This window comes from Petromyzon marinus, chromosome 36, assembly GCF_048934315.1.
Source record: "Petromyzon marinus isolate PM22_M1 ecotype Great Lakes invasive population chromosome 36, UKy_Petmar_22M1.pri1.0, whole genome shotgun sequence".
In the NCBI taxonomy this organism is placed as follows: domain Eukaryota; kingdom Metazoa; phylum Chordata; class Hyperoartia; order Petromyzontiformes; family Petromyzontidae; genus Petromyzon; species Petromyzon marinus.
In genome coordinates, this window is record NC_133702.1 from 5,980,177 (window position 1) to 6,006,903 (window position 26,727).

At 46.0% G+C, this 26,727-nt stretch overlaps 1 protein-coding gene and 1 long non-coding RNA gene across 6 annotated transcripts in view; one reads left to right on the forward strand and one right to left on the reverse strand.

Moving 5' to 3' along the window:
* TEX264 (testis expressed 264, ER-phagy receptor) overlaps nt 1–26,727 on the forward strand; it is a 167,907-nt gene that overhangs the window by 114,962 nt on the left and 26,218 nt on the right. For all 5 annotated transcript variants that reach the window (XR_012946039.1, XR_012946038.1, XR_012946041.1 and 2 more), the window contains exon 3: nt 15,075–15,237. Coding sequence is in view for 1 of the 5 variants with exons in the window: in XM_032966600.2 (XP_032822491.2) it covers nt 15,075–15,237 (163 nt within the window). In the remaining 4 variants the exon portion in view is untranslated. The remainder of the gene's footprint in view (nt 1–15,074; nt 15,238–26,727) is intronic.
* Nucleotides 1,397–26,639, reverse strand: LOC116949367 (uncharacterized). The gene is made up of 3 exons (XR_004403899.2): nt 26,301–26,639; nt 4,107–4,183; nt 1,397–2,698 (listed from the first exon to the last, which is right to left on the reverse strand). It is a non-coding gene; the product is annotated as an uncharacterized LOC116949367 (long non-coding RNA).

Consider the following 26,727-nt stretch of genomic DNA (forward strand, 5'->3'; position numbering starts at 1 on the left):
GCTCCGGTATGCTATTATATTTCCATCTCTTTGTGATCCACCAACCCTGCCTCCCAGGTAGCCGTGCATCATCGCCACCGCACGAGACCAATTTCTCACCAGCTTGCTCCTCCGTCAAGCAGTGGATTTATATTTAGCTGTCACCCGTGTCACGGCATTATCTTTCGTTGTTTATTTAATCTTGACACGAATGAGCACTTCATAATAAAAAGACAACAGAAAGGAAATTGGAAGCAGGAACAGATCGTGGTGTTAGAGGTGTAACGACTGAACCCAATTGTCCCAGCCACTAGCGGCCACACTCACTTGCGGTGAATGCATGCAGTGGCTTTTATTAATTGATGCATCATTACACCTCTTGTGTTAAGACCCCGGGATTGGCATATTGAGCTTCCTGAAAACATGCACAGGAACCTCGGTGCGTCCTCCGATACAGAGTGCTCTGAGTTCACTTCGGGTTTTGACTGCACGTCGTAAGGCATTGGAGGTTATCAGAATCAGAATCTTTATTCACACTGAAGAAATACGATGAGCTATAAAGCTCTTTTTTCACAGATGTCCAGTAGGGGTGGGTCAGAAAGTTATAACAATACAAACACGATAGGAATGCAAAGTATAGGAAAGGTAGCTCATTGAAGTGGCTTATCACGTGGAAGTTTATAGCAGCCAAATAACCTAAATCATCTATTTCCACAGCCATCCAAAAACCAATGCCGCTGGCACCTGCCCGTGTAATTTTGTAATCAAGTGGTGCAAAACTCCCCAAGAAGCGTGCACTGTAAAGCCGGGTTATCACAATCGCTTGGATAATAATTATCGACCACTCCACCGATTATAATCGGCTCAGTACGCGACTCGTTGGGTAACTCGAAGCAGCTTGAGGCCTCGTGTCGGCTTTGGCCGCCATCGTTAAAGGGATCCCTCCGTAATCGACGACAAACGAAGAGAGGCGACGAAGATCTGGCTTCGTCTTTCTAAGAGGCCCGTTTCAACTCGCCGTCCCAGCTCTTGATGCACTTGCACTCTCCTGAAACACGGATCAGGGACCCCTCACAATCTGTCTGCGGATTTGCCTGTTGGATTCTCTCCAAGGAGAGAGGGGGGAGGAGGAGGAGGGGGGACACTCTATATTTTGGTGTCACCTGGAGGAGCTCGAGGAGCATTGGTCCTCAATCACCCTTGCGTCTTCTCCCCGGGCGTTGGTTTCTGAATACCTTTAACCTCTAACCTTTTGACCACAGCCCGTCGGGGAGCTATGCATCCTAGGAAATGTGCGACAGCCCCAGCAAAACGTTCGCTCATTTGACATCCTCAATACATCACCAACTCGGGGGGGGGGGGGGGGGGCGGGGTGTTCAGAAATCCTTCAATGTGATTATCCGTGCTGCCGTGCGCTTCAATTTAACATCCGAGCAGAAAGCACAATACGGCGTGGTGCAAATTGCCCCGCAATAGTCGCCCGTCCCTGATTACGCATTGCTGGCTTAAAATTGCATTCTCTTTAATCCATAAGTCATAATTAATCCCCATTGCCTCACCCGCGATTTAAAGCGATGAATGTATTTATGAACCCTTTGGATTGGTTTACGGCTCCCGGCAGCAGCGGGCACACGGCCTACTGCAGGCAATTGGGCCTGATTCCGTCTACCATAGGTATGCCCCCCCAGGGACTCCACGGGGCATTGGGTAGCGAGAACTGGCAGTACACGACTTGGGTAATTGGCAGCTTGTTTACTCAGGGAAGCTGTGGTTGGTGGTCCCGCAGTGCCGGTGTACGCGCGTCCGTTTTAAACCGGCTCCCACCAGACCCCTTGCCAAGACCCGACCTCCGTTTTGAGTCTAATGATGCGGCGTGAACAAGACGGAGTGTCGCCGCATCGCAAGACGGTTGGAGATTGCGGCGGCTTTGGGAGGAATTCGTGCAGCAGTGGATAGATCATGGGGAACTACTGATGATGGAGATGTGGATTATTATAGCACTCCCAATCTGGGGAGGTTTGTGAAGTAAAAATCTCGGCCCTGGAGGTGACAGTAGAGGTTTAACGATGCAGCGATTCATCGATTCATATCGTTTGTCTCCCGCCATTGTGGTGAAGTATGGTCAAGCAACCAAGCTGGCTGACACTACAAGGGGAGAACTGCATCCCGCAGTGAATGAAAAAAAGGTCTGTGAATTTTTAATCTTCATCAGCCGTGATGTACGCACTGCTGGATAAAGGCCTCCCAAAGCCGTCACCATCTCTTGCGATGCAGCAGTCCATTTTGCACCTGCACACAGGCTGATGTAATTGCTCCCATTGGTGGACATCGTCAGGGGGTGCATTCCATCTCACGTTCTGCCCAAAGCACACTTACTTATCAAAACACTTCATTATGACGTCTCTGACTTGCGTGTGTTCTCTGATCCACGTGTTCATCTTCTGCCTCTCAGTGTAATTCCAAACATTTACCTCTGTCTGCTTCTGTTTGCATTTAGTTTTATTTTGTGACTGTGTTGAGCCCGGGAGGTGCAGCTGACTTTGATGAGGAAGCTATCAGCTCCGTTCCTGGTGGTATGATGGCGTATCGGAAGTGCTTGTGGCCTCACAGCAAATGCATGGGGTTCGATCCCTGGTTCAGGCACTTCCCTTGTGTGCAGAGTTTGTACGTTCTGTTTTGCATGAGTTTCCTCCGGGTCCTCCGGGTTTTCTTCCGATAACTAAAAAAAACACACACAAACAATGTAACCGGTATTGACCAAATATTGCAGTGCTGAAAATAAATACCTGCAAATCACTCGTCCGGGGTCATACATAGCAACATCGCCGCTCCTGCGGAAAAATTGTGTTGAGATCCAGTGAGACTTTTTTTGGGGTGAATTCACTGTAATTTTGCTGTTGCACCAATTGTCCACAGTGCCATAGAATAGCCAGTTTGCGGGGTCTATTAAGTCCACACCAGCCTGTGAGGGGAGGATGCAGCGCCGCAGCGCCGATGGCTGTGTACAGCGCCCAACGTTGCCCGGGAAGATAATCAGTGTTCCTCTGTGCATTAATACTTAACAAACATGTAGGCTTCATTAGCGCGGGGCAGAAGGATCCGTTGACTTAGCGCAAATGAACGTGCCGTTAACCCTTGCGTGCGCTCCGCGAAGCCCTAACCAAGCGTCCTGCTTTGGCTGCGCTCGACATCGGATTTAGAAAGCCCCAAGCAAACAAATCGGACATTTTTAGAACGTGCGGTGGCCTCGTGTTCGACTCAACGATGCAGGCGAAAGGCGTGTGGCTATCCTGGTAAGAGCCAGAGTTGGCAGATGATGCGGCGGGGCCTCGGAAAGGTTGGCAGTGGGGTCAATGTCAGAAACAACTTGGACCACGTGCTGTGTAAACGGTGCTTTTGATTGAGTGAGTGCAGCGGTTAAGTATGCATGTATCTTGAATCTGCTTAGCCAACCGTGCTAATCGGGGGGTGCGGAGGAAGGACCACCACAAAAAGCAGTTATTAATAAATGAGTTTTCAATCTAGATATGACCCAACGACCCCCATGACAGACACGGCGTGGGAGAGGGCCTACATTCATCAGTGGATTGACAAAGGCTGTGAATGACCATGATGAACGATGAAGCGAGTTGTAGTATTCTTAGCTCTTTCGGTAAAGTCACGTTGAAGAGAAACAATAAAATAATAAAATATATATAACAATAAAAATTCTCAACGTTTCGACCATAACACAAACGGTCGTCATCAGGTGTGTCGGTTTGCATAAATTTATTTATTTTTAAACGGTGTATTTATTACACCGTATTTGTTACACCGTTTAAAAATTAATTAATGCAAACGGACACACCTGATGACGACCGTTTGTGTTACGGTCGAAACGTCGTGAGAATTTTTATTGTTTTATATATATTTTAGTATTTTATTGTTTCCCTTCAACGTGACTTTACCGAAAGAGCTAACAATATGAATTACTGCAGTCACGAAAGCTTTAAATAAAAAAAAATTCGGAGTTGTAGTAGTTGCTGTCAACCGAAAAGTCTATTGACATCTCGGCTTTTGCCGAAGTGCAAACTTGTGAACGAATGTTTTGTTTCCCAATTGCACGTCATCCCTTCATTCTCACTCACCTCACATTTGAGCTTCAGTTTATTGTTGTTCTTTCTGCTCCACATTCGTGCCCAGCCAGCCTTGTCTTTTATTCTCCCTGTAAGCAGTGAAAGCAACTGAGTTACAAACATGTGAATACTCCCTGGCACAAGCAAATGTCCACGGCAGTTGCCAAAGAGCAGTCACGACTTGCTGTGTCTTCAAGGGCCGATGGGACGTATCGTCGTTGTGGGTAAAAAAAAAAAAAACTCTCCAGTGGTATAAAATATGAAAAGTTTTTTTTTATATATATAGATATACAAAGTAAAGTATTAAAAAGAAAACGGTTGTCTTAAAACGTCATTGTTTTTTACCTGAAAATTACTGTCGTTCCTTGATATCTGAAAGGCTGGATGTGAGCAGTTATTTCTGTAAAATGTAATTTGCAAATCCTGCATCCATGTTCTCATTCGTGAGTATTATTTTTTCGTGGTATTGAGCAGCTATCCATGACCAATTCGCCCAAAATGAGTCCGATCACTTCAGACCCTCAGAAGCTCTTCAGCGTTGAGCCTGGATAGTTCTGAGGTGACCACCGTGCGGATAACAGGTGGCATAGGCTGCTGACGGACAATATTGTCAGCAGAGGTCATTGCAGCAAAATCAATTGTTGCGCCGTACTATGCTCTGATGTTCGTGCTTTTCGCCTTCACCAACCGGCGTGCGTGGTGAATTATCGTGCTCATCCAGCAGTGGAGTGAAAGAGGGCTGCACAGGTATGTGTACATTAAGCAGTCGCTGCTGCTTATTGGGTCTGCCACGGTGCTGTTTCAGGGAGGTGCTATGTCAACAGGGGTTGATATAAATTGCTTATTGACAAGTTTGTAATCTTTAAGTGGGAATGACAAATGCTCTTGCGTGCACCCCTGCATCATGCTGCGATACATCAACAAATAAAAGCCAATAGCATTACACTGATTGAACAGTTACATGTATTTTTTTTCTCCTTTTTTGTTATTTATACGCGTATTGTATTACCTCCATTGTTCATGCGTGCGTATTCTGTTACAGTTTTTGATGGCTTCATTTATTTTACTTTACAAGTCTGTTTTGTCTGTGAGGTTTACCGTGCCTTTGGGCAAAGCAACTCGGCGGAAATATGCACCCTGTGCATTTGTCAAAAGTATCATGTCGCTACCGGACAAAGTGTTTGGGCTTAGAAACACCATTTGTGTTGGCTATCATCCAAGAAGCTCTGGATGCTGCCACGTGTAATGGCCAGCACGCTGGACTTGCAGTCTAGAGGGCCGCTGGTTCAATTCCACCTCATTGCCCAGGAATTAAAACAATGGAGCAAGTTTCTGAACCCCCTCCCTCCCACCTCTGTCCACCCAACAGTATAAATAGGTCCATTACCGTCGATCGGCAATTCGTGCACGGTGGGCTAAGGTGTGGGCACTCCCACCTTTTACCGAGATGTCTGACCACGAGTGTGGACAGAGTAGGGGAAAAAAAAATACCCCAACGAGAGACGGGCTCTCCAGAGCTCCGTGTAGCGTGGAGGAGGCCTTTCTGCCAGCGGGTGGCCTGAGCAAGCAATTGCTGGGCTGCACCTTTTCCTTCTGATAATGAGTTGAGGTGTAATGATTAATCTCCTGGCTATTCCGTTAATGTCACGACTCGGTGGGGGGGGGGGGGGGTCTTGTGGGGGGGCGGCTGGGGCGGGGGGGGGGGAGTCACGGTTCGATTTCAAGATTCTTTTGCTCCTTTTTTTACATCAATAGCTGCACGGGAGACGTGAACCCATTGCTGTATGTACATTATGTTTGTTCAACTTGAACTTATTTCACACCACACGTAGCCAGCGGTGCTAATCGGAGGTGCGGGCAAGGACGTTATGTTGTACATACAAAGTATACGGATGATTGAAAAACGCACGTGGTTTGTTAGCTCAAGAATGGGTATTGAATTGACGAATCGATGATGCTCTACCACTCCCAATTCTACCAAACCAAGCCGTGTTTCACGCGACATCATTGACTCAACGAGTTCTATCAAGCAAATGACTTCGGAGAGGGAAATTGATGTTACCCAGATACTGTTTTTTAAATCCCCCCCCCCCCGCCTCCTACTTCTCACCATCTCTATCCACTCATTCCTTTTAATAAAAACTTCCATAATCACTGATTAAAAATTACAGGTCTGTTCCCTGCGGTAATGGGAAAAAGGTTCAGAAACAAGATTCTGTTAATTACATTTGCTCCCTGGGTATATCACGTGGTGGCAGAGGGAAGATTAGAAACACGGCTGGGCATGCTTGCCGGATAACAGAATTAACCATTTTTACTTGCGATGTAAAGAAAACCCGCAGGTGTAAAAATATATAATGATGCTAATTACAATTTAATTTCATCACCGCCTGAAATCAGACCAAAGGAGCCGTGCGTTCGCCTCCAACCAAGTCACCCTGAATGTGCCCTGTCTTGTCACACCTCAGAAGCTGAACAGAGTTTGAGCTCGCTTACGAACTGGACGAGTAATCCGCCAGGTCTCGCCTGGTGTTGCAGGTCCGGGTTCTGGAGGTGTGACCAGCAGATGGCAGTGTCGAGTGTAATCCCCTTCTGGGTTCTGAAGTTATTCCAGCACACCAAATATTTACTCATGTAATTGGCCAAACATCCCAATGCAGGACCCTCCTGAGCAAAAGAGTCGTGACTGAAGTGTGGCTTTTCTGAGCAAGTAATAATTGGCACCTATTAAGCTCTGGTAAAGAGTTATGATAATCCCTTCTTGGTACCCCAAATGCTGTTTTCAGGTGCTTAGAGTTACTTGGTTTCTTGGGTTGGTTTATCTGTAGAGTCCTGGGCACAGATGTCCCAAAGGGGAGACATGAATGGACGAGGCCAGAAGGAGGGCGAGTAAAGCAGGGCAGACCGAGCCACGTGCGTAGGAGGCTCCGCTCAGGACAAATGAGATAGAAGGTCTGGGGGTGACCTTCACCAAGACCCCAGGTAGAAACGACTGCCCAGTGATGTCGGCACCGCTAGCCCTGGGAACAATATTTATATTCTGTCCCCTAAGGATTAAGGCAGATTTTGTTGAGCTGGCAGTCCATGTACTTGCAGCCAGACTTGCTGATAAAATCCCCGAGTGAGTGACCGGTGTAATAGTTCATAGCGCTAGAGCCTGCACTGCTGAGATCCTGAGTCTGAATCGACTTTAGGGCCGTATATATATTATTATTATTAAAGTTGCTGAAAATGAAAATAACTGATTATTTCTCGTGATAGTGTAAGTTGAGTCAAACACGTAAAACCTTGTTTTAAATAAACTATATTTACTTAGACCTCTGGCACTGGATGGAGGCAGAGAGCAGAGGTTGAGACGAGGATCACCACCTGTCCTAGAAAATCTGGAAGTCTTCTTGAAACATCATGTAGTTCTATCTTGACTTAAAGCTTTCGTGACTGCAGGAATTCATATTGTTTGGGTCTTTCAGTAAAGTCACGTAGATAGGTTCAAATTAATAATAAAATGAACAACAAACTACGACGTTTCGATCACAACACAATCGTCATCAGGAGGAAAAAAGATGACGATCGCTTGTGTTTTTATCGAAACGTCGTAGTTTTTTTGTTTATTATAAATTTTAACCTATCTACGTGACTTTACCGAAAGACCCAAATAATATCATGTAGTTCTCCCTTCTTCTTCTGCCTATAAAATGCCCTGTTTTTTCGTACCAATCCGAGACCACAGGTCCATGAGATGAGGATAAGAACTTGGCGGTATCAGACCATTCCAGGAAAGTCTCAGCTCGTCTTGGTTCTGATGTTTTAATGCCAGTGGAAACGCTGCATCACATCGCCCTTGCCCCGGGTCCAAGCGTGCGAGCACGCCTGGACTGTGAGCCCTTTCTGGACAACACATGGCCCTGCACGGTGAAGAATACGACATAGCTGTTGGGGTTTTTTTCTCTCAGCTACAAGAAGGCTCACATAATATGATGAATTTAGCGCTTCTGGGAGATGATTACCAGGTGAGTCTCATCGACACAAAGGCACAGACATTCGGAATATTTTTCCACAGCTTCCAGGTCATTCCTTTTGCCTCCGTGAAGGCTCAGGAAGTAGGAAGAATCGTCTCCCGAACATTCTTATTTTGCGCAGATCAATTTGAGGCCACTTGATCGTCAGAATTCCGGGTAAGAAGTTTGGAGGTTTTTTTTCTTCTTCGAAAAAGCGTCGACTTCATTATTTTGTTGTCGGGTGCAAAGACCGATGGCCAGCTTTCCACCTTGCTGCATGATCTAAGTACTTGTGTCGGCGGGGCCCATGGTATCCCCACGCCTTTTTGACTTCCCATTGTGTTTGTAATTGAATTTCCAATTGCGGGTTACGTATTGGTAACCTATGCCTCCGAGCTCATTTATAATTCACAGGACTTCTCCGTAATAGCTGTGAAATTGAATATACATCAGCTCTGCCTGAATAGGAAGTGTACGTGTGTGTGCGCCGTGTATGTAAATAGAAAAAAAAAACTAAAACGTTTGAGAATTTGAATGTTTGTAAAACGCAGGTCACAGTTTGACATTGCAACCTAATTGGAGAAGTAATATTTCTTTATTTCAAAGGTAAAATGTTAACACCGGATAGTGCAGAATGTGACTTTATTTTATGCGCTTCATTAAACCTAACATTTACTTCAAAAAAAGTAAGTCCTTTTAATTGGGTTTTAGGTCATCACTTTGTATATTTAAAAAAAAAATTGCCATAGCTTATGTTACAAGTCCAAATGGTATGGTAATTTTAGTATTTACTATAATAATGATAGCAATGGCCTCTTCTTTAAGCATGTGTACTCCTAAACAATGTGTGAATCTATCACGAGCTGCATCTAGGCATTCACGTGAAACCAATATTCCCCACCTCACCTCTTCAGAGACCGTGGCATTAGCGTCTGGAAAGTGATCTGCTGGCATCATTGTATTTGACATTTTAAGTCCGAATGGCCCGCGTAAGGTGGCGGTAAAGATGCAGCCCTGCAATTGCCTGCTCACACCACTACTGGCAGAAGGGCCTCCCATTAGAGAGAGCCCCAGAGAAGTGGATAGCTCAGAGCTATTTGCGCCACGGTGGCGAGATGTTCACTACCTCGCTTGGTATACAGAATGGCGTGGGTTCGATCCCGACACCTGTATATTTGGAGTTTTCATGTTCTTCTTGTGGTGGCGTGGATTTTTCTCCGGGTCTTCCGGTTTTTCCCATCCACGTTGAGAAACATGCGTTTTAGAGTATTCGGCTTCTATACATTTCCACGTGATAAGCTACTTCGTTGACCTATCGTTTGTTGAAAGGTTCACTTCTAAAAAAGACCTATACAGGGCAGTGAGCCTTACCTGGTCAAATAAAAAATAGTTTGTTTATAGTTTAGTTTTCTCGGTTGGAGAGGGAACTGGTTCACGAGACAATGTTAGCACTGGCATGGAATTGAACTCCGGGTTTCCAGGTTCATGTTGTAGTGTGCTCAACACTCAGCATCCCATATTTTACACTTATTAAATTGGGATTACATTTGCATAAATATTTTATTCCTTGACTTAGAATATGGGAAACCGTAATTCCTCGAATTAACATAACGGTCATGGCTTATTATGTGATGGCTCTCGGTGTTCGATATTAACGTAAATGACTGCATGTGAAACATTACAGTTGATTTACATTGGTTTTGGCAGGCGTAACGGTTCATCCAGCGTATGTAAGTAAATTAACCGTATTCCCTACCCCGCAGACAATTGTTGTGAAGGCGGTAAGGAATTGGTGAGAAAGGAATGAAAAACACATTTGCCATTATGAACTATGGCTAGTCTCGTACAGACAGCGTGGTTAAACGATTATGAACTCCTGGCCTTTTGCCCGTCCAAGGACGGGTGTTTTTCAGTAAATCTGAAACTTGCAAGCGCAAAGCAGACCGCGCGCGACGTGATATTCATTGCATCAATGCGTGTGCAATTTGTAAGGGCGCGGTGACACAGACCTATTTGATTTAAGGTTATAATCCCTTGTTCATCATGACGTCCTTTTTACTTTGATGTCTCAATAGCGTCACGGAGATCACGTGACGAGAGGGTTCTGCCTTTGTAGTGAGTTGACGCCGAGGAGGGGGGAGAAGGAGCCTCGGCCCCACCATGTGGAGTGACGTCAGCCGCTAATTATAATGAATGGGGGGGGGGGGGGGTGTCCATTTGGAAGACATCACCTCTTCATGATTATTAATGAGGGGTTCTGTTTGATGTGGAGTGACGTCACGTGCGGGACACACAGACATTCTTGGCTCATTATAGTAGTACATGGCTAGTCTAGTACATACAGCCTAGCTGAATTTGCCCGAGATTGTGTTGAATGGAGTCGTAATGAGAGATAAAATGAGCAGTTAACAAGGACTCAATAACAATCATGATACATTTACAAACATCATGCCATACATGCAATATTGTCTTGATGAGTAAACTCTCCATTTATCGCCATGGAGGGATTCTGTGGTAGAGGTGGAACCGTGCATCGAATCACTGATTAATATTAATTGCTAAGCTCACAAGACATGCATTGAGTTACGTGTTTACGAATTAATGTTTTCCTATTCGTATACATTGTATGTAATAGGTTAATGTCACCACTGCAGCCACTAGTCGCCTTTTAGACATTAGTAGAAGGTCCCTTACAAATAGGAGTTTATTAGCACAAAACAATTGTCGGCGCATATTGACGTTCATAATGAGATGTTCATCATCGCATTTGATAACGAAACATCGTCTACCATTGCGATGCTGCTTTCTCCCAATGGTAGACGATTTTTCAATCAATTCACCTTGCCATCTAAGGGATGGATCAGAGGATGTAACACATGTCGGAGAGCGTGCAAAGAGGCACGGAGAGACGCATGCCCTGAATTACACTGAGCGAGAGCGAGCCACGCGAGCGCCAGAGTGAGACGGCTTGAAAGAGCGCGGTGGAGATGGCGTGGCGAGGCCTTTTTTTATTGAGTGGTGGGAAGACGATGGCTGATGATTGCGATGATTAACATTAACCTTGGCAAATTGATATTGCGTAGCGTTTGAATGACGCCGAGATAGAGGCAAGTACTTGATGGCCAAAGGCAAGGAAAACGATTTATTTTAAAGGCGAATTGGCACTTGAGTTCATTTATATTGATACCGCTGCCCTTGTGAAGACGTGGCTTTCACCGGGGTTTTGGAGTTACATATAAATTGGGCAGCAGGAATAAATGACAGTCATCTCTTTGAGAATTGACGGCCCACGGCATTTGCCTTGAGCGCTGGTTACTGATCGTGACTCTTCAGTCTCGGCGTTGCTTTTAAAAAGTCCGAAGTGATTTCCTGCTCAAGCATTCGAGGCGGTGCTCCTCTTCCATTTTGCAGCTGTGAGCCGCCAGTGTAAATTCCTCATTCCCATGGCGGGGCGAGTCTGTCCGTGGGAAAACCGGCGTTAAATTCCCCACGAAGTGGCACACATTTTATTGACACCAGAGGGATGATGGGCTGAATCAGCCCCCAACCAAGATTGAAACTGACAACCTTCTAAAATGACTTACTACTTTTATTTCACCAGGTAAGGCCCACTGAGCTATATAACTCTTTTTCTGAAGCGACCTGGCTATCACAAATGATAGCTCAACGAAGTGGCTTATCACGTGCAAATTTATAGCAGCAAAAATACTCTTAAACGCATGTTTCAAAATGTGGATGGAAAAACCGGAAGACCCCGGGAAAAATCCACGTGACCACGGTGAGGGAGCGAGAACGCATAAACTCAAAATATGCAGGCGTCAGGGTCGGAAGAACCCATGACCTCCTGCACACCAGGCGAGATGGTTAACATTCTGCCACCGCGACACTATTGCGAGCCACTCGCTCTACTACCACCGAGTCACTACCGGCTTCTCTCGCGCAAACCGGATCTGGGTCGATGGCGGCACAGCAGCGTGTCGTCGGCGAGAACGCGACCGCGCACGCCGTCGCCCCGTCTGCGCGTGGCACTTCGCCGGCGGAGCCCGATCGACCGCCCCGGTGATGTGACGCGACGACTCGACGTGCGCGCAGCTTTCTACCGCCGGGCGCTTCGATCCAGGGGCCTTGGCTCGAGCGCGTCCTGACGGTTGGACGCCGATGGGAGCTGGCACTGAACGCAATGGCCGGGTCAATCGATTAATGCATTTGAGGGTTTTTTTGTTTCTTGGGGTGTGAGAAAATGCGAGTAACCAATTCTCTGGCTGCTCGCAGCGGTTGGAAATGCACCGCTATACGACGGAGCGCCACGACAGGAACTTTTCGGGGCGTCGAGCGTGCGCACCGGCACTTTTCTGAACGGTTCCCATTGCACGGCGTTTCACACAAGAGGGCAAGCGACAGCCAACGAGGGCTACAGGACGAATAGCTTTCACGACGGGACCCGTGAATTGCGTTATTGCCGACTGTCTCTGTGAAACACGCTTCTAGTGCAATGTCACCTCCAATTCCTTTACCAGTCTACTCGCTCAAATCTTTCTAAAAAAAAAAATACAGTAAAACCTTGGATTGCGAGCATGATTCGTTCCGGAATCGTGTTTGTAATCCAAAGCACTCGTATATCAAAGCACTCGTATATCAGTTGTGATCACGTGACGCTCGGCAGACGAAGCGTACACGTACTGCTCGTATTGCAAGACCTCGCTCGTTTATCAAATTCATATTTATTGAACATTTTTGCTCGTCTTGCAAAACACTCACAGACCAAGTTCCTCGCAATCCAAGGTTTTACTGTATGTATTTATACTAAATGGAAATGTTTACTCCTGTTTATACAGCGGCAACTTTAAATACGTCATACATATAATAACTATTTAGATTAGTACATAGTCTTAATATGAGGAGCTTCTCTATGCTCTGTACAAGAACAGCTATTTATATAAAATAATGCGGTGGGAACATCAAATAAACACAAGGATACTAGCCACAGTAACCACGTTAACAACAGTAAAATACGGTGTCAAATTAGAATCGGTGAAAATATTCAGACCAAAACACACTATCTGGCCGGATGTATGGGACCTTATAATAAGTGTAGACATTGCTTTAAACACTCAATAACAATTACTAATTACTTGGCAAAGCAGAAAAAAATTGCAGCCTCAGACTTGTTTTGGCAAACTAGTTTCAGCCAAATGATAGCAGCTCGAAAACCGCCCAGTAATTTGACACTATGAATTCACTTTTTTTTCTAATATATACTCTGTAAATCGCAATTGAGCACAAGTTACGTGTTTTTGAGTGTGTGTGTATATATAGAAAATCCTGCGCACTCTCTGAATTTAATAACCGTCCAATAGCGCGCTAGTGTCTGCGTGAATAATGTGTGTGCAGCTGTGTGGGTGCAATATTGCCACTGGCAAGGGTTGCCATCGTATCATCGGGAGAAGAATATCTCTGTACCAGAGAAGGAAAGAACGACTTGTTAATGGCTTGTATTGCGTGCCGTATTGTTATGCAACTGGCAGCAAAAACAACAACATCAACACTTGACTTTTTGTGACCCGTGGAAGACTCAGATTTCCCAGGACAGCAACCCTGAACAGGACGACGATCCTGGGAAAAGTGGGACAGGTGGCCCACGCACAGGCTTGCCTGCGTGAGGCCGTGGACAAAGTATCGTGTTGTGTGATGCATAGGCTAACCTGAGAACTTGTGCAGTCGGATTATGATTGAGCACCCCTTCACTCGTGGCCGTTATTACCATCGGCCAGCCGGCATGCACACACACCCGAGACCACAATGGGCCAAAGGGCATGCGGATCAATCGTAGAGCACGGCAATTGCCGCCGGTTACTTAACGCTCAATCGTAACGCTTTTGACAGCCGCCACTTCGAGCCCACACCCGCATCTCAGAAAGCCAGAGGCCTTTAAAACCTCCCAAACTTCTCGTACGTTTCCCAAACTTTTTAGAGTCCTCTAAGATGACAAGGGCATGGCCACCGCAGTAATTCAGGTGATTTTACACGGCTTTTGGAGGGGGCTGCCATTGACCTGCATTCCTGGGATGTGTGCCCAATTACTCACGTTGCCCTTTTCCGACTGTAACACTTGATGCACAGCGTGGTCGCTTGGCAGGCAGCGAGTGGTTCATAAGCATTTCTGCGGACCCACCGTGCCAGGGATGTCGGTGGTGGGGGTTGCGTTGCAATTCTGAGTTAGGATTCGTTTTTACTCGGCCCTGTAATGATCCCCCCCCATTCCCCTCCACTTCCCACAGGTCAATGAATTGTGATGATTCGAGGTCATAATTCAGGATGAATATAGGGGCCTGCAGCGGTAGCCGGGGTGGCCGAAACGTTCAAGCTACATGAATAAAAAATAATAGAATCTTACACACATGGTTCATTTCAGCACCTCAATTTTGATGAATCAGTTGGATCGTTTTACCCCTAGGTTGTACTCTCTCGTTTGTATTGTTTCTCATTTGTTCAGTCTAATTTGTACAGGTTTCCTTCCATTAATGCCAGTGTAAATATTTGCTTAAATAAGTAAATATCTCAATGCTCATGCATAAATCGATGTGTATATTGTGAGTGGGGGTATAACGATGTATCGGTCAATCAATGTTATATTCTTAAGCCTTCTGATATGTTGCATCAAATCGCTGATGAAAGAACATATCTTCATGGTTTGTTTACATTGTGTTTAACAGGTTCACATGATCCCTGCAGCCACGAGTGGCTGCTATATCCGCCGCAATAAAAAAAAAACGAGTTTCTAAAATAAATGTTAACGCTGACCGTTGACAAATCGCGGAGTCTCCAGGATGGGCGAGTCGAGATACACCTCCAGTCGTGGCCATACGAACCTGTGCTCATTCGACGAATCGGCGCGTCGCGTTGCATGGCCAGTGGTCACGGTACAGCAATCTGAACGCGCGTGTCCGCGCGTGTCCGCGCGCGCGCGCGTGTCCGCGTGCAGGAGCGCAAGCTGTGCGCGCACCCCTGGGTGGAGATCTACTGGGACGATGTCATCCACTACTTCTGCCCGCTGGCCAAGCAGGTGCAGTTCTACGTGCCCGAGATGGAGGAGGCAGCGCGGCAGCAGCGCGAGGAGGCGCCGCGCGCACCCGACGAGGCCACGGGTACGTGAACACGCGGCGGCGGTTCGAGTTCGAAAGGCGACGGGCGCGCTCCGCTTGTGTGGCCTAGTTTTTTTTTTTTTCCCATCTATCTTCGGCCCAAGAATTCTTCCGATTGTGCTCTCGACGTCATGTCATGAGACGAATGATCGTATCGGATCACCCGCAGCTGCCCCTTTTGTCAGAAGAATGGCCCCGCGGAAGCGGATAACACAGAGCTACCTCTTGGGATTACAAGAAGCGACCCTCTGGTCCGAACAGTATGGGGGGACAGCACTTTTCCCGCACACTCTGCCAATGAGAGTCACGTACATCGCACTACAGACAAACCAATAAAGGATTTAATTGTCAATTTTGTCCAGAATGTACACAGATATGAGCAGTGGCATTGAAAACCGGTGTACTAAGTTGAATGTAGATTGACTTGGGGTTTTATGATTATCACGTCCTTGGATGGATAGTCGAACAGACGGATGGACTAAGTAATATTGCCCGACGGTAGCGATAAATAACCAACCGGCGCCCTTGACAATGGGTGCAGCCTTGGCATGCGGTGGTCACTTGGCTGACCCCAAATGAACGATGGTTATGGGGCCGAGTTGACCCGGGCGGGGATTTCAACTCGCGATCTCACGGTTTGCAGCCCTGCCCGAGCACAACGGAGCGGCAAGGTGAAGCGGACAGTGATTCATGCCGTGGCAGCGCTGCTCATTTTCTTCGGCTATTGTTGGTCAAGAACGTGGCACGGTTACTCTCGCTTCCCTGAGACATCAGGCTTTGCTTTTCAGTGCACTTGGCAAAATAACAAGTGATTTACAGCAGCTCCGAGGTCAAAAAAGACGAACTTAGACAACGTTTTTTTCTTAACAGCCGAGTCTAGCCTTTCTCAGTGGTCTGAGAAATAGTTTTCATGCTGCGTTTATTGTGCTTTGCGGCTGGCTCCTTGTCGTAATGCTTAGAACACTGGAGCTAGGCCTCGGCAAGGTAAGGTAATTTACCTCTTTTTTTACCGGGTAAAAGGGTAAAGGTAAAGGTGTCGACATGCCAAGGGGTAAGGTAAAGGGTAGGGTAATGGTAGCTCGGAAGAATGACCCGGTAGGGTAAAGGTAGCGTGAAGTATTACCCAGTAAATACGGTGCCTTGTTTACCGCTAAAAGCTCCGTGGCGCAGTCCGTGGCCTCCATTTAATAAGTAATATTTTCAACAAAACTTTTTTTTAAATGACACTCTTATTAAATTTACTAGTAATGGCAGAACTCCACGACTCCATGAAGTGGCCCCGAATCTTTGCCACAACGTAAGGGACCGTGGCCAATTACAGCCAACGTCAGTTGAGCGTGGACAGTTCGACCCAAGCCGAAACATAACGTATAAGAAATAATGTTTAAAAATATTTTTATTTTATTTTTAATGATAGAATATAGTATTGTCATAAGTATGACATACGTATACCAAGTTTGCAGTCGATACCACATTGGGACGTGGGTTAAAATTGAGTTACAAGATTTGAGGATACAACAACGACAACAACAGTGAGTTAAAAGAAAGCGTGTAAAGTTGGAATCATTGAGAGTATTCTATATGAATAAAGCGCTCTACCTAGCGTTTACCTGCATGTGTAGTAGTACCCCAGTAATTGCCCTGTAATCGGGTAATTTGTATGGGGTAAGGGTAAAAGGTCGGGTAAAGGTAGGCTCGTTGCTTTGAACATTTTACCTTACCTGCTGAAGGGTAAACGGTAGGGTAGAGTGATTGTATTGTGGTAAGGTAAATGGTAGGGTAAAGGTAGGCTCGTTGCTTTTAACCTTTTACCTTACCTGCTGAAGGGTAAAAGGTAGGTAGAGTGATTGTATTGTGGTAAGGTAAAAGGTAGGGTAAAGGTAGGCTCGTTGCTTTTAACCTTTTACCTTACCTGCTGAAGGGTAAAAGGTAGGTAGAGTGATTGTATTGTGGTAAGGTAAAAGGTAGGGTAAAGGTAGGCTCGTTGCTTTTTACCTTTTACCTTGCCGAGGCCTAACTGGAGCTGCAATGCATCGGATGGATTCTTTGCTTAATGGCTTTCCGCGTCGCGTGTGGAGTATTTTACAAATGCGTTTCGCTGTCTGCCGCCGCGCCGTTGGGTCGGGACCGTAACTCGCGGGCCCCCCTCGTGGTTAATTTTGCGGAAAATTAAAGGGGGTGGGGGCGGGATGAAATGGGGGGGGGGGGGTTGTGGGCGCCGTACAACCTGCAACAAATGTTTCATTTGCGGACTTTTGCACTCCCGGTGGCATCGATTCGCAGTGCGAGTGGCGAGTTCCACGTCGGTGCTTCCCAGCGCCACGGGGTCTCCAGCCGGAGAATAAGCGCCAGACGCCCAGACGGGATGACTACGGCGCGGAAGTATAGCTGCGGCATTCACGCTTGTGTCGTAATTTTTGTCGAGCACTGAGAGCTTCCTGTGAGTGTTCTGTAATGCGGTGGGCCCAAGAGCCTTTCGTTGAACACACATTGAGATGTTACGTTGTCTTGGACATTTAGCGTGCGCGGTGCCGCAAACTGGAGTTTTAATTGCCACAGCTAACATCAGTTGGCGAGAGCGATATCTGCACCGGTGCTGTCCTTTCTCCGTCACCAATCTCACACTGACCAGCGTGGTCAAGTGTGGTTGCACCACCCCCCACTACTGGCGTCGCATGCGGTGACTGTTATCTAAATAAATTGCACTTACTCAAATAGGAGGAGCGGCGTCACCGCAGTTAACGCGCTGTGTTATACGTGGCCTGGGTTCGATTTCCAGGCCATCGGTGGTGAGTGGTATCTGAACTTGTGCTGCCCCAAACCCTTTCCCCATAACCCACTTTGACCATCGTGGTGAAGTATGGCCAGACGGCCCCCGTGACAACGCAGCGTGGGGGGGGTGGGGGGGGGGAGGTCTTCATCCAGCAGTGGATTGACAAAGGGCTTTAAATAATTCAAACGTAGAAGTGAGTTCTAAGTTCAGGAATTGTCCGGTGGCGTTTTTATTCTGTGAGCGTTACTTTAAAATAAATAACGGCTAAGAGTGATCAATTGAAATTCAGCCTGCGAATCTTCTCCGTCAGTGGCAAAGGGGACATGAAAGATTGCCGTCTTGATTCATGTAATGGTCTGGGCTCCAGCCAGATCATTAATCACAGCGTTGACAAAAGGCCCCACTTAATGTTCATAAATACATCAGCACACGGTTCATACGCCTACTTATTGGAATACGCCAGTGAAAAATAGCATTTAATTCCTGAGTGACACCGGTAGCCTTCTAATGCCAATTGGCTTGGGTGGTAGCTTGACTGCAGAGGTTTTTTTTTCCCAAGTAGTTTACAATTGCGTTATAAGCAGCCTTCCTCTTAAGTTGTATTGCTTATTTACAAGTCAATTACTTTGTGCTCAACACCTTCACACTACCGGCTGCAGATTATTACATCCTCAACAAGATAAATTTTGCCTCGCATATGTCACACTGTGCTTCCACAGATGTTGCACGGACTTACAGCAATGGCTCATATTTTTCTCTGAGCTTTAAGTATTACAATATATTTCATGCTCTCAGGGCCATCCGTGGAGGGTGTGCGGGACTCGGGGCACATCACGCTGTGTGGGCCCCCCCCCTCCCGACGCCTTCAAATTAAACCAGAAGTGTTTACGTCTGGCACCGTGACTTCGAAGCACATCCCCCCCCCCCGCCCCCCCGGGACAGTTGCCCTGATTGGCCATGTGCCCTGGGGAACGGCTCTGGTCACCCGAATGCCAAATCTTCAAAAAGTGGCTTCCCACTCACACAAGTGTGCGTTTGAAACTGCTTGTTTTATAGATTTTAGCCAGTGGTGGAAATTCCATATTCTTATGGCATGGGGAAAATATATCAAACAGGCAATCACTGTGGACTTTCCACCAAGTGGTATTCTTTCTTGACACCCAAAAGGATGAAGCGCTAAGTTGATCCCTTACCACGATTTGAACTTACACCCCATCCGATTATGAGCAGCACACTAACCATTGCACTACTAAATGACGACAGAGTAATGCATTCATGTACTTGTGTGATCCACTGCGTACCATCATAACTCACCAGAAGGATTCATCATCATGATTTATTAATTATTCTGTGCCTCCCATGCAGTACGTCAAATTAAAACCCTCATTGGCCTTTAGGAGCCATTATCTGATTGTTTAATTTCACATATTTTTCTTGTAACATTGCTATCTCTGCACGACAAACTCAAACTAAAGAAAGTGAAGAAAGTGAATGTGTGACTTTTAAACGATTGGTGATGCCCGGCTTTGTGACATTGCGAGATAGCTATTTTAAGATTAAGAAAATCTAGTTGACTGAAATTATCTCTGCAACTTTAGGAGCCCTATTTCGACAAACTCAATTTTGAGGATCAAAATTAAGTTTGCCGTGGACATATTTAAAACCAGAAATTGCCTCTTCGACCGAATTGGGGCCACATTACACGTAACACGATCACAGCACGCATCACGCTGTCCATTTTATAATTGAATACATGTTCTATGTTATAATTTAATACATGTTCTATTTTAAAGGCACTCACGGGGAAGGTCTTCACTGGTTGACTCGCACGCCCCCTCTCTCTCCATTCTACATTGCACAGCTCTCCTAACTTTCCCGCTCAAGGGGGTTTGCATGCAGAAGGGTGCTGGCGCGGGCCATGCTTGATCCTCCTGGGGCAAACGGCGGCCGCCCCCTAAACGCTTCCAGTAAATTAATCGCGGTGCTCGATAGTTACTTGGGAGCCTCACTCTGCTCACGGTTACGGAAACACCGATGTCTACTCCAGGAATGGGACCTCACATTCTTGGTTCTTTCGGTGAAGTCACCACGTAGAAGGGAAACAATAAAATAATAGAAATATAAAACAATACAATTCTCACGACGTTTCGACTGCAACACAAGCAATCGTCATCAGGTGTGAAAACCACAGCAAGAATTTTATTGTTTTATATTTTTATTATTTTATTGTTTCCCTTCTGCGTGACTTTACCGAAAGAACCAAGAATATGAATCCCTGCAGTCACGAAAGCTTTAAATCGAAGGGGACCTTGTTAAACATTCTGAGCCCTATGCGTAGCGCGGGCATGAGAGGTAGAATGAGCGTCTGCTGCGACTGCGTACAGTTTATCTGCTGCGCCGTACAGTTCTCCGATGTCCTCTCGGGTTCTTACTGCGTGTTGTCGGGTACGATGTCCAAAGTTTTGCTTCGTGTGCCCGGGGCTACCTTCAGGAAACGTCGGACATCACGCCGAAAACAGAATGTGGTACAACCAGAACACGCATTGGAGAGCAATGAGCTTAACAAATGCTTACTTTTACGGAAAAAAAAATCCGAGTTCCTTGGTGCTAAATTATTATTATTATTTTTACCAACTGCTGGACGATTTGCACCTCGGGCAATTCATTTATGGACATTGCGCAAATTTGGTTAATTAGTAATTTAAATAGCGAGCAAAGGAATTGTATGTATCGCAGGCCATATACTAGTATGGCCAGAATATTGAAGATGCCCCATTCCATCCATCATTGCATGTTCTGTGATGGTAGGAACACATTTGTGATGAATTTGGAGGGGAGAAGATGAGAAATTAAATTTTGACATATTGGTGACAGTCACTCAACAATAGCTCAGCATAATGGGAGGTCTTTGAACATGGCTAATGGGTCCAGTAGCAGTCACATTGTTTTACCCTTATATTTTACTCGGAAGCATTGTTGTCAGTTAATAAAGAGTCTGTAACCAGCGGCATGTCCACATTAAATGGCGAGCACCAAAAATCGTGTCGGGGAAAAGCAGACGTGACCCACGGAAATAACTCGAGCCTTCTGACTTCAAAATTCCAAATAATGACCACTGCTAAAGTCACACATCCAGAAATGAACCGGAATATAACCCAATGATTGTGGCACTTGTGACAGTAAAACCGACAGATGTTATCATTTCCTGAGCCTATGACCAAATCAGCCGCAATGTTCCCGACCTCATTAGGTCCTGGAAAGCCCTTGGATGGGCGATCAGCATGCACAGCGGGTGTCATGGGCTGCTGCGATGCTGTGCTGTGGACAGCACAGGGCAGTACAGCAACATCCATCGTTACACTGCGCATCGTTATAATTCTAACATCTATGCCTCCCGCTCTCAGCAGCCTGCACTGACCAATGTGGTAGAGTATAGGGTAATAACGCCCATGACCCCCCACTCAGCAGTGTATTGACAAAGGGTATGTACATGTACATATCGCCATGGTGTTTGGTCTTACAATGAAATAACAATTGATGTTGACCCTAAGGGAGCTTGCATCGGATGATTATTGTGAGACAGCGGTGATTGGAATGGGCCAAATATTAGACGTTCGCTGGATGCATTTCTTATAGATTTAATGGAAAGCTTATAAGATCGTTAGGCTTATCTTTCATAGCACAGTCTTTACAACTCCTTGCTTAGCCGTGTGAAAATGTTTTGCCTTTCAAGCAATATCAGTGCATCGTTGCATAACGATTGATGACTCTCAAATTTCGTTCCGCGTCGGGGAGAGCGGCGACGGCATATTGGTTAGCGAACCGCACCGAACCTGGTGTACCTGAGTTGTGATTCCCAGCCACGGATAGTGTGAGATGGGTGAGTAACATCTGAACAAGTCCTGGGCCAGCCCCCCCCACCCCATTTACAAACCTGCACCTATTGGAGTGAATTGCAGCATTTATAGAGGCCGAATGTAATGGCATTCTACATTTTAAAAGTAGGTTAATTGTTTAAGCAGTATTCTAATGCACTATTGGAGGTGACCGGGTGGCTTGGCAAAGGTGGGGGGGGGCGGGGGGCGTGTGGATAATCCCATGTGACAGCAGTGACCTGGTACCACCCGCCCCACACTTGGACATCTGTGGAAAAAAAGAGCTTCATAACTCATCGCATTCCTCCGGTCTAAATAAAGATTCTGATTCTAATATTCTGGATTTTTAGTCCAGGCAGCCATCCGTTATTAAACTGTGGGGATCTCTCCCAAGTGTAGCGCCTTGATGATCTCAGCCCCAGCCACCTAATCGTTTTAAAAACATCTAATTCAGCATCTTCCGTTTGTGGAAATTAAACCTTTTAACAAAAAAAATGTGTTGAATTGACATGTGATTAACATGCCTTGCAGGGAATTAAAAAACAAAGTGTGTGAAATCACCATCTTTAGACCTCCTTTGCCAGTACCAAAATGTAATAATAGGGTTTTTCCCTTTTTTTCTGGCAACAAAACTGAAACCTTTTTACAAGGATTCATGTCTGCATTAACCACAATACCTGCAGTCAAAATGCAAACAAAAAACATACTATGATAATATATGCATTGTCCTTGAAACTGATTGGTCCACACCAAGGGACGGCTTTCTTTTGAGCCTCGACCCAATTGGTGCTCGACCAGATGACGTCAGAAGGCGTACAGCTCAAAGACAATGCACTATCAAAGTAATGAGGGCTCGGGGTGAGCATCTACATCATTAGACCTCCTCATAGTATGTTTTTGTTTGCATGTTGACTGCAGGTATTGTGGTTAATGCAGACATGAATCCTTGTAAAAAGGTTTCAGTTTTGTTGCCAGAAAAAAGGGGAAAACCCCAATTATTACATTTTGGTACTGGCAAAGGAGGTCTAATGATGTAGATGCTCACCCCGAGCCCTCATTACTTTGACAGTGCATTGTCTTTGAGCTGTATGCCTTTTGGCGTCATCTGGTCGAGCAGCAATTAGGTCGAGGCTCAAAAGAAAGCCGTCCCTTGGTGTGGACCAATCAGTTTCAAGGACAATGCATATATTATCATAGTATGTCTTTTGTTTGTATTTTGACTGCAGGTATTGTGGTTAATGCATACATGAATCCTTATAAAAAGGCTTCAGTTTTGTTGCCAGAAAAAAGGGGAAACCCCCTATTATTACATTGTGTGAAATCAAGGCTAGAATTCTATGCTGGTAGAACACTTGATGTGCATATTTTTAAAGAGCATGTCTTGAAAGCAGACTCAAACAAGGTATATATTCCTTTGTCGGTGAATCACACCGAGGTGTAAAAGGGAATTCCACTATAGCCAAGAGCTGGAAATAACATATTCCGCTGTGAAGTGGCAGATCTGAAAAATGTAAAAAAAAGGTAAAGCGGGAAAGACAACATTTTTATGTCTTTTTTTTGCCTCTGCGCCAATTTTATTCCAATTTGCGCAACCAGCATCAGCTCTTGAGATGAAGACACTTCCACTCAGGACTCTGTAGCTTGCAGTGCATCACCCCGTGTCAATGTACGACCCTGGACGATTACATCACAGAACTACTTCTGAGATCTACAGCTGATAACCCAGTTTAATCACAGGTGGCTGCCTGGCTTTGAACACCAGAATATCAGTGGTGCTGGGCTCCACGCTCTGACCTCTGAGCCGCCCAGCTACTATAGTGGCTATATATACACACATGTCACTATAACTACACACCTTCTGAGCAATAACCACATTGCAGTACCACGCGATATTCTCAACACGCAACATGTAAGCATATCCCCGAATTAGGGAACCATAATACCCTCCTTCTGATCAGTAATGGGAGTGAAATTTTACCTTAAGGAGAATCCATGCATTAGCCCGATGTTCGGTCAATACTATGGGCCCTTAATGAGAAAGGAATCACCTGAAAGTGCTGCTCATTCGCCGGCCGAACAATCAATAAATATTGGCCACTGGGAGAGACCATGCTGGAAAATCCAACCCAAATCCTCTGCTCCCACTGGGAATTTCATCATCTTACTCTCCAGGGGAAGAGCAGGAAATGCCCTCAGCTTTCACATCCAGTGTCTTGTTTTGTCAAGGCCGTGCAGTGGACATTTACTGCTTAAGGTTGGAAAGAGTCGCCCTGAAATTCACAGTGCCAGTGTTGTATAATGTTCACAGATAGATCACCCATATGTATAAGCAGGTAAGACCCCGTTGAGAAGTCGACGGGCCTGAGCAGGACACGTCCCTTGAGGGGACGATGATCTGTGCTGGCCGAGGTTAACAACGGAGTGGGAGCCAAAGGAGGGAACCGATCAGAGTGGACTTAAACGGCGGAGATGGAGCGATGAAATCGGCTTGTGGTGTGCAGCTGCTCGGAGGACTGTTACATCGCAGGATCGTGAGAGGTGGCAGCGACCTTGGGGAAGGGCTTCATCTAGCAGTGGATATGCCTTGGCTGATGATCATCATGATGATGAGGCTTTACACCTGAATGCGAAGACTATCTTTGAAAGTACTTGCATTCATCATTTACCAGTAGTGAATCCAGCAGCACGTTAACAAACCAACCATTACGATAATGCTTAAATTATACATTGAGAACAAGGTACAATATCGCCAAGGCAGGGAGAGGAATTATGCGGACAAAGCTATAGTACAGCTTAGCGCAGCCTCTCGATCTTTCACTTTCTACCCTGGCATTCACATAAAGCCTGGATAATGTCACCAAACAACTGAGCAACGCTCTCATTCCAGCCTTTAGCAGGCAGAGTATTTTTAACAACAGAGCAGAGTTAATGTTGTGAAGTCCCAAGGGTCTTCAGGGTGCTTAGATCTCTTTGGCTCGTGGTCATTCTTGATCTTTTATAAATTTGATGGCAACTATAAACATGTAAAATATATAAACAAGAAAGGCGCTACATTGCTTTATTTTTGGCAGGGAGTATATGTATTTGTTATTTTTGTCTGCTTTTGTTCAATGACTGCGTCGCGCTGGTGCCAGTTACGATGCAACAAATATAATCCGATCAAATATTGTAATTCTCGGATAACTGACACTTAATTCAACATTAAGTTTCTCAGCTTCTGTGCAAAAAAATATCTGCTCTCACTCTTTCGAGCAAACTTAAAATATGTTGTTGTGTCCTATGAATAGCCCGCCCCTGCCAGAGTAACAAGGAATTTCCACCACTGGCTCAGTGCTGTAAGCAGCAGATGAGTGCCAGCCTCAGCACTCATTTGAGTCGAAAATCACGGATTTTTTTTTATATATACCGCCAGTCTTTTGTTAACATTCAGAGACGTAACGAGTTTATCCTGCAGGCACTGCATTGCGTGAGAGAGAGACATTAACTTAAATGGCTAATGCAACCTTCAGTTATCCCATTGGCGTTGTTTTAATCCCACACACTCACCCTACGCAGCCTGTGAGGCCGAAAAGGTGCGAATATTTCAAACTGCTTCAGTTGCCAATTTACACACAGAGCCCTTCAGGATCATCACAACACATGCATCTCACGCATGCTGTGGCCTGTCCAGCCGACATGAATGTGTACATTCAGCCCGGTGATTGTTACAATTCCCTTCAGTTTAAAATAAATCTGTAAATATCTAAACGTGTGATTAATATATGATTACAGAGACGAAAATCCCTTGTATAGCCTTAACAGACTGTTGGGGCAAATGCTGTTGGCGAGCTTCTATGAAGGCTGGCACACGCGGGGTTGGGTGGCCAACACCATGGCCGAATATATGTTTAATATATGTATCAAATATATAGACGCAATAAGGTACCTGCAGGAACAAAACAATAAACTGAGCATTCTGTGCATGGCAAGATGACATCACAATTCTCAGCCATGTTCAGCACACAGCCTTATTGATAGCCCACCAGCTGTTTCAGCCGGAAATATACACACCGCTGAATATACAATGAGGTGCTTGCAGGACCAAAACAAAAACACGAAGCTCTCTGCGTCCTGTGCACGTCGAGAGGACATTTCGCCATTTCTGTGCACGTGTGCACATGCATGACGACAATGATGATGATAGCCACCACCTTGCTCCAGTTGGCTTTTTTACTTGATGGATACCTGCCCCGCAGTCCATCATAGGGCCCGGCGAGAGGAGCCAACGGCTGTAATCACGGGCGGCGCTCTGCGGCTGGGGGGATTTTTCGCGAGCGTTCCGTCCCTCCCCACCACCACCACCACCTTCTCGCGTTCCGCGGTGCGCCTCCCGTTATGAAATGAAAACCCGCGGGTGGTGAGAGAATAATGTGCCATACCTGTTGTCGACTTTCAAAAGCAATGATATTCACTCGCTCGCCATCCTCGCCGTTCGTTACGAGCGGACGTCCGGAATCCGTGGAACGGCGCCGGCGGGCGAAGAGGCGTCTCGTACGGGCGCCAAAAACGACACGCGTGAAATATGTCGGTCGCTCGAGAGGCAATTGGATCGCAATTAAAATAGGAAACGAAGCAAAGTGGGGTCGATCAATGGTGGTTTCATCCCTAACTACGCCACCTCATTACCTAAAGAACAAAAACGCTTTCAGTAACGTTTCAACTTGCCACAGAAGCAAAATGCGAGTCGTAGCCGATTGATGTGTGTGGCGCGCGCCGAGAATGCGTTTATTGTGACTGGTGGAATGAGACGATGACTAGTGAGTCCCCGTTATGACGGGGAATTTCTCAGCACTCCACATGCGATGA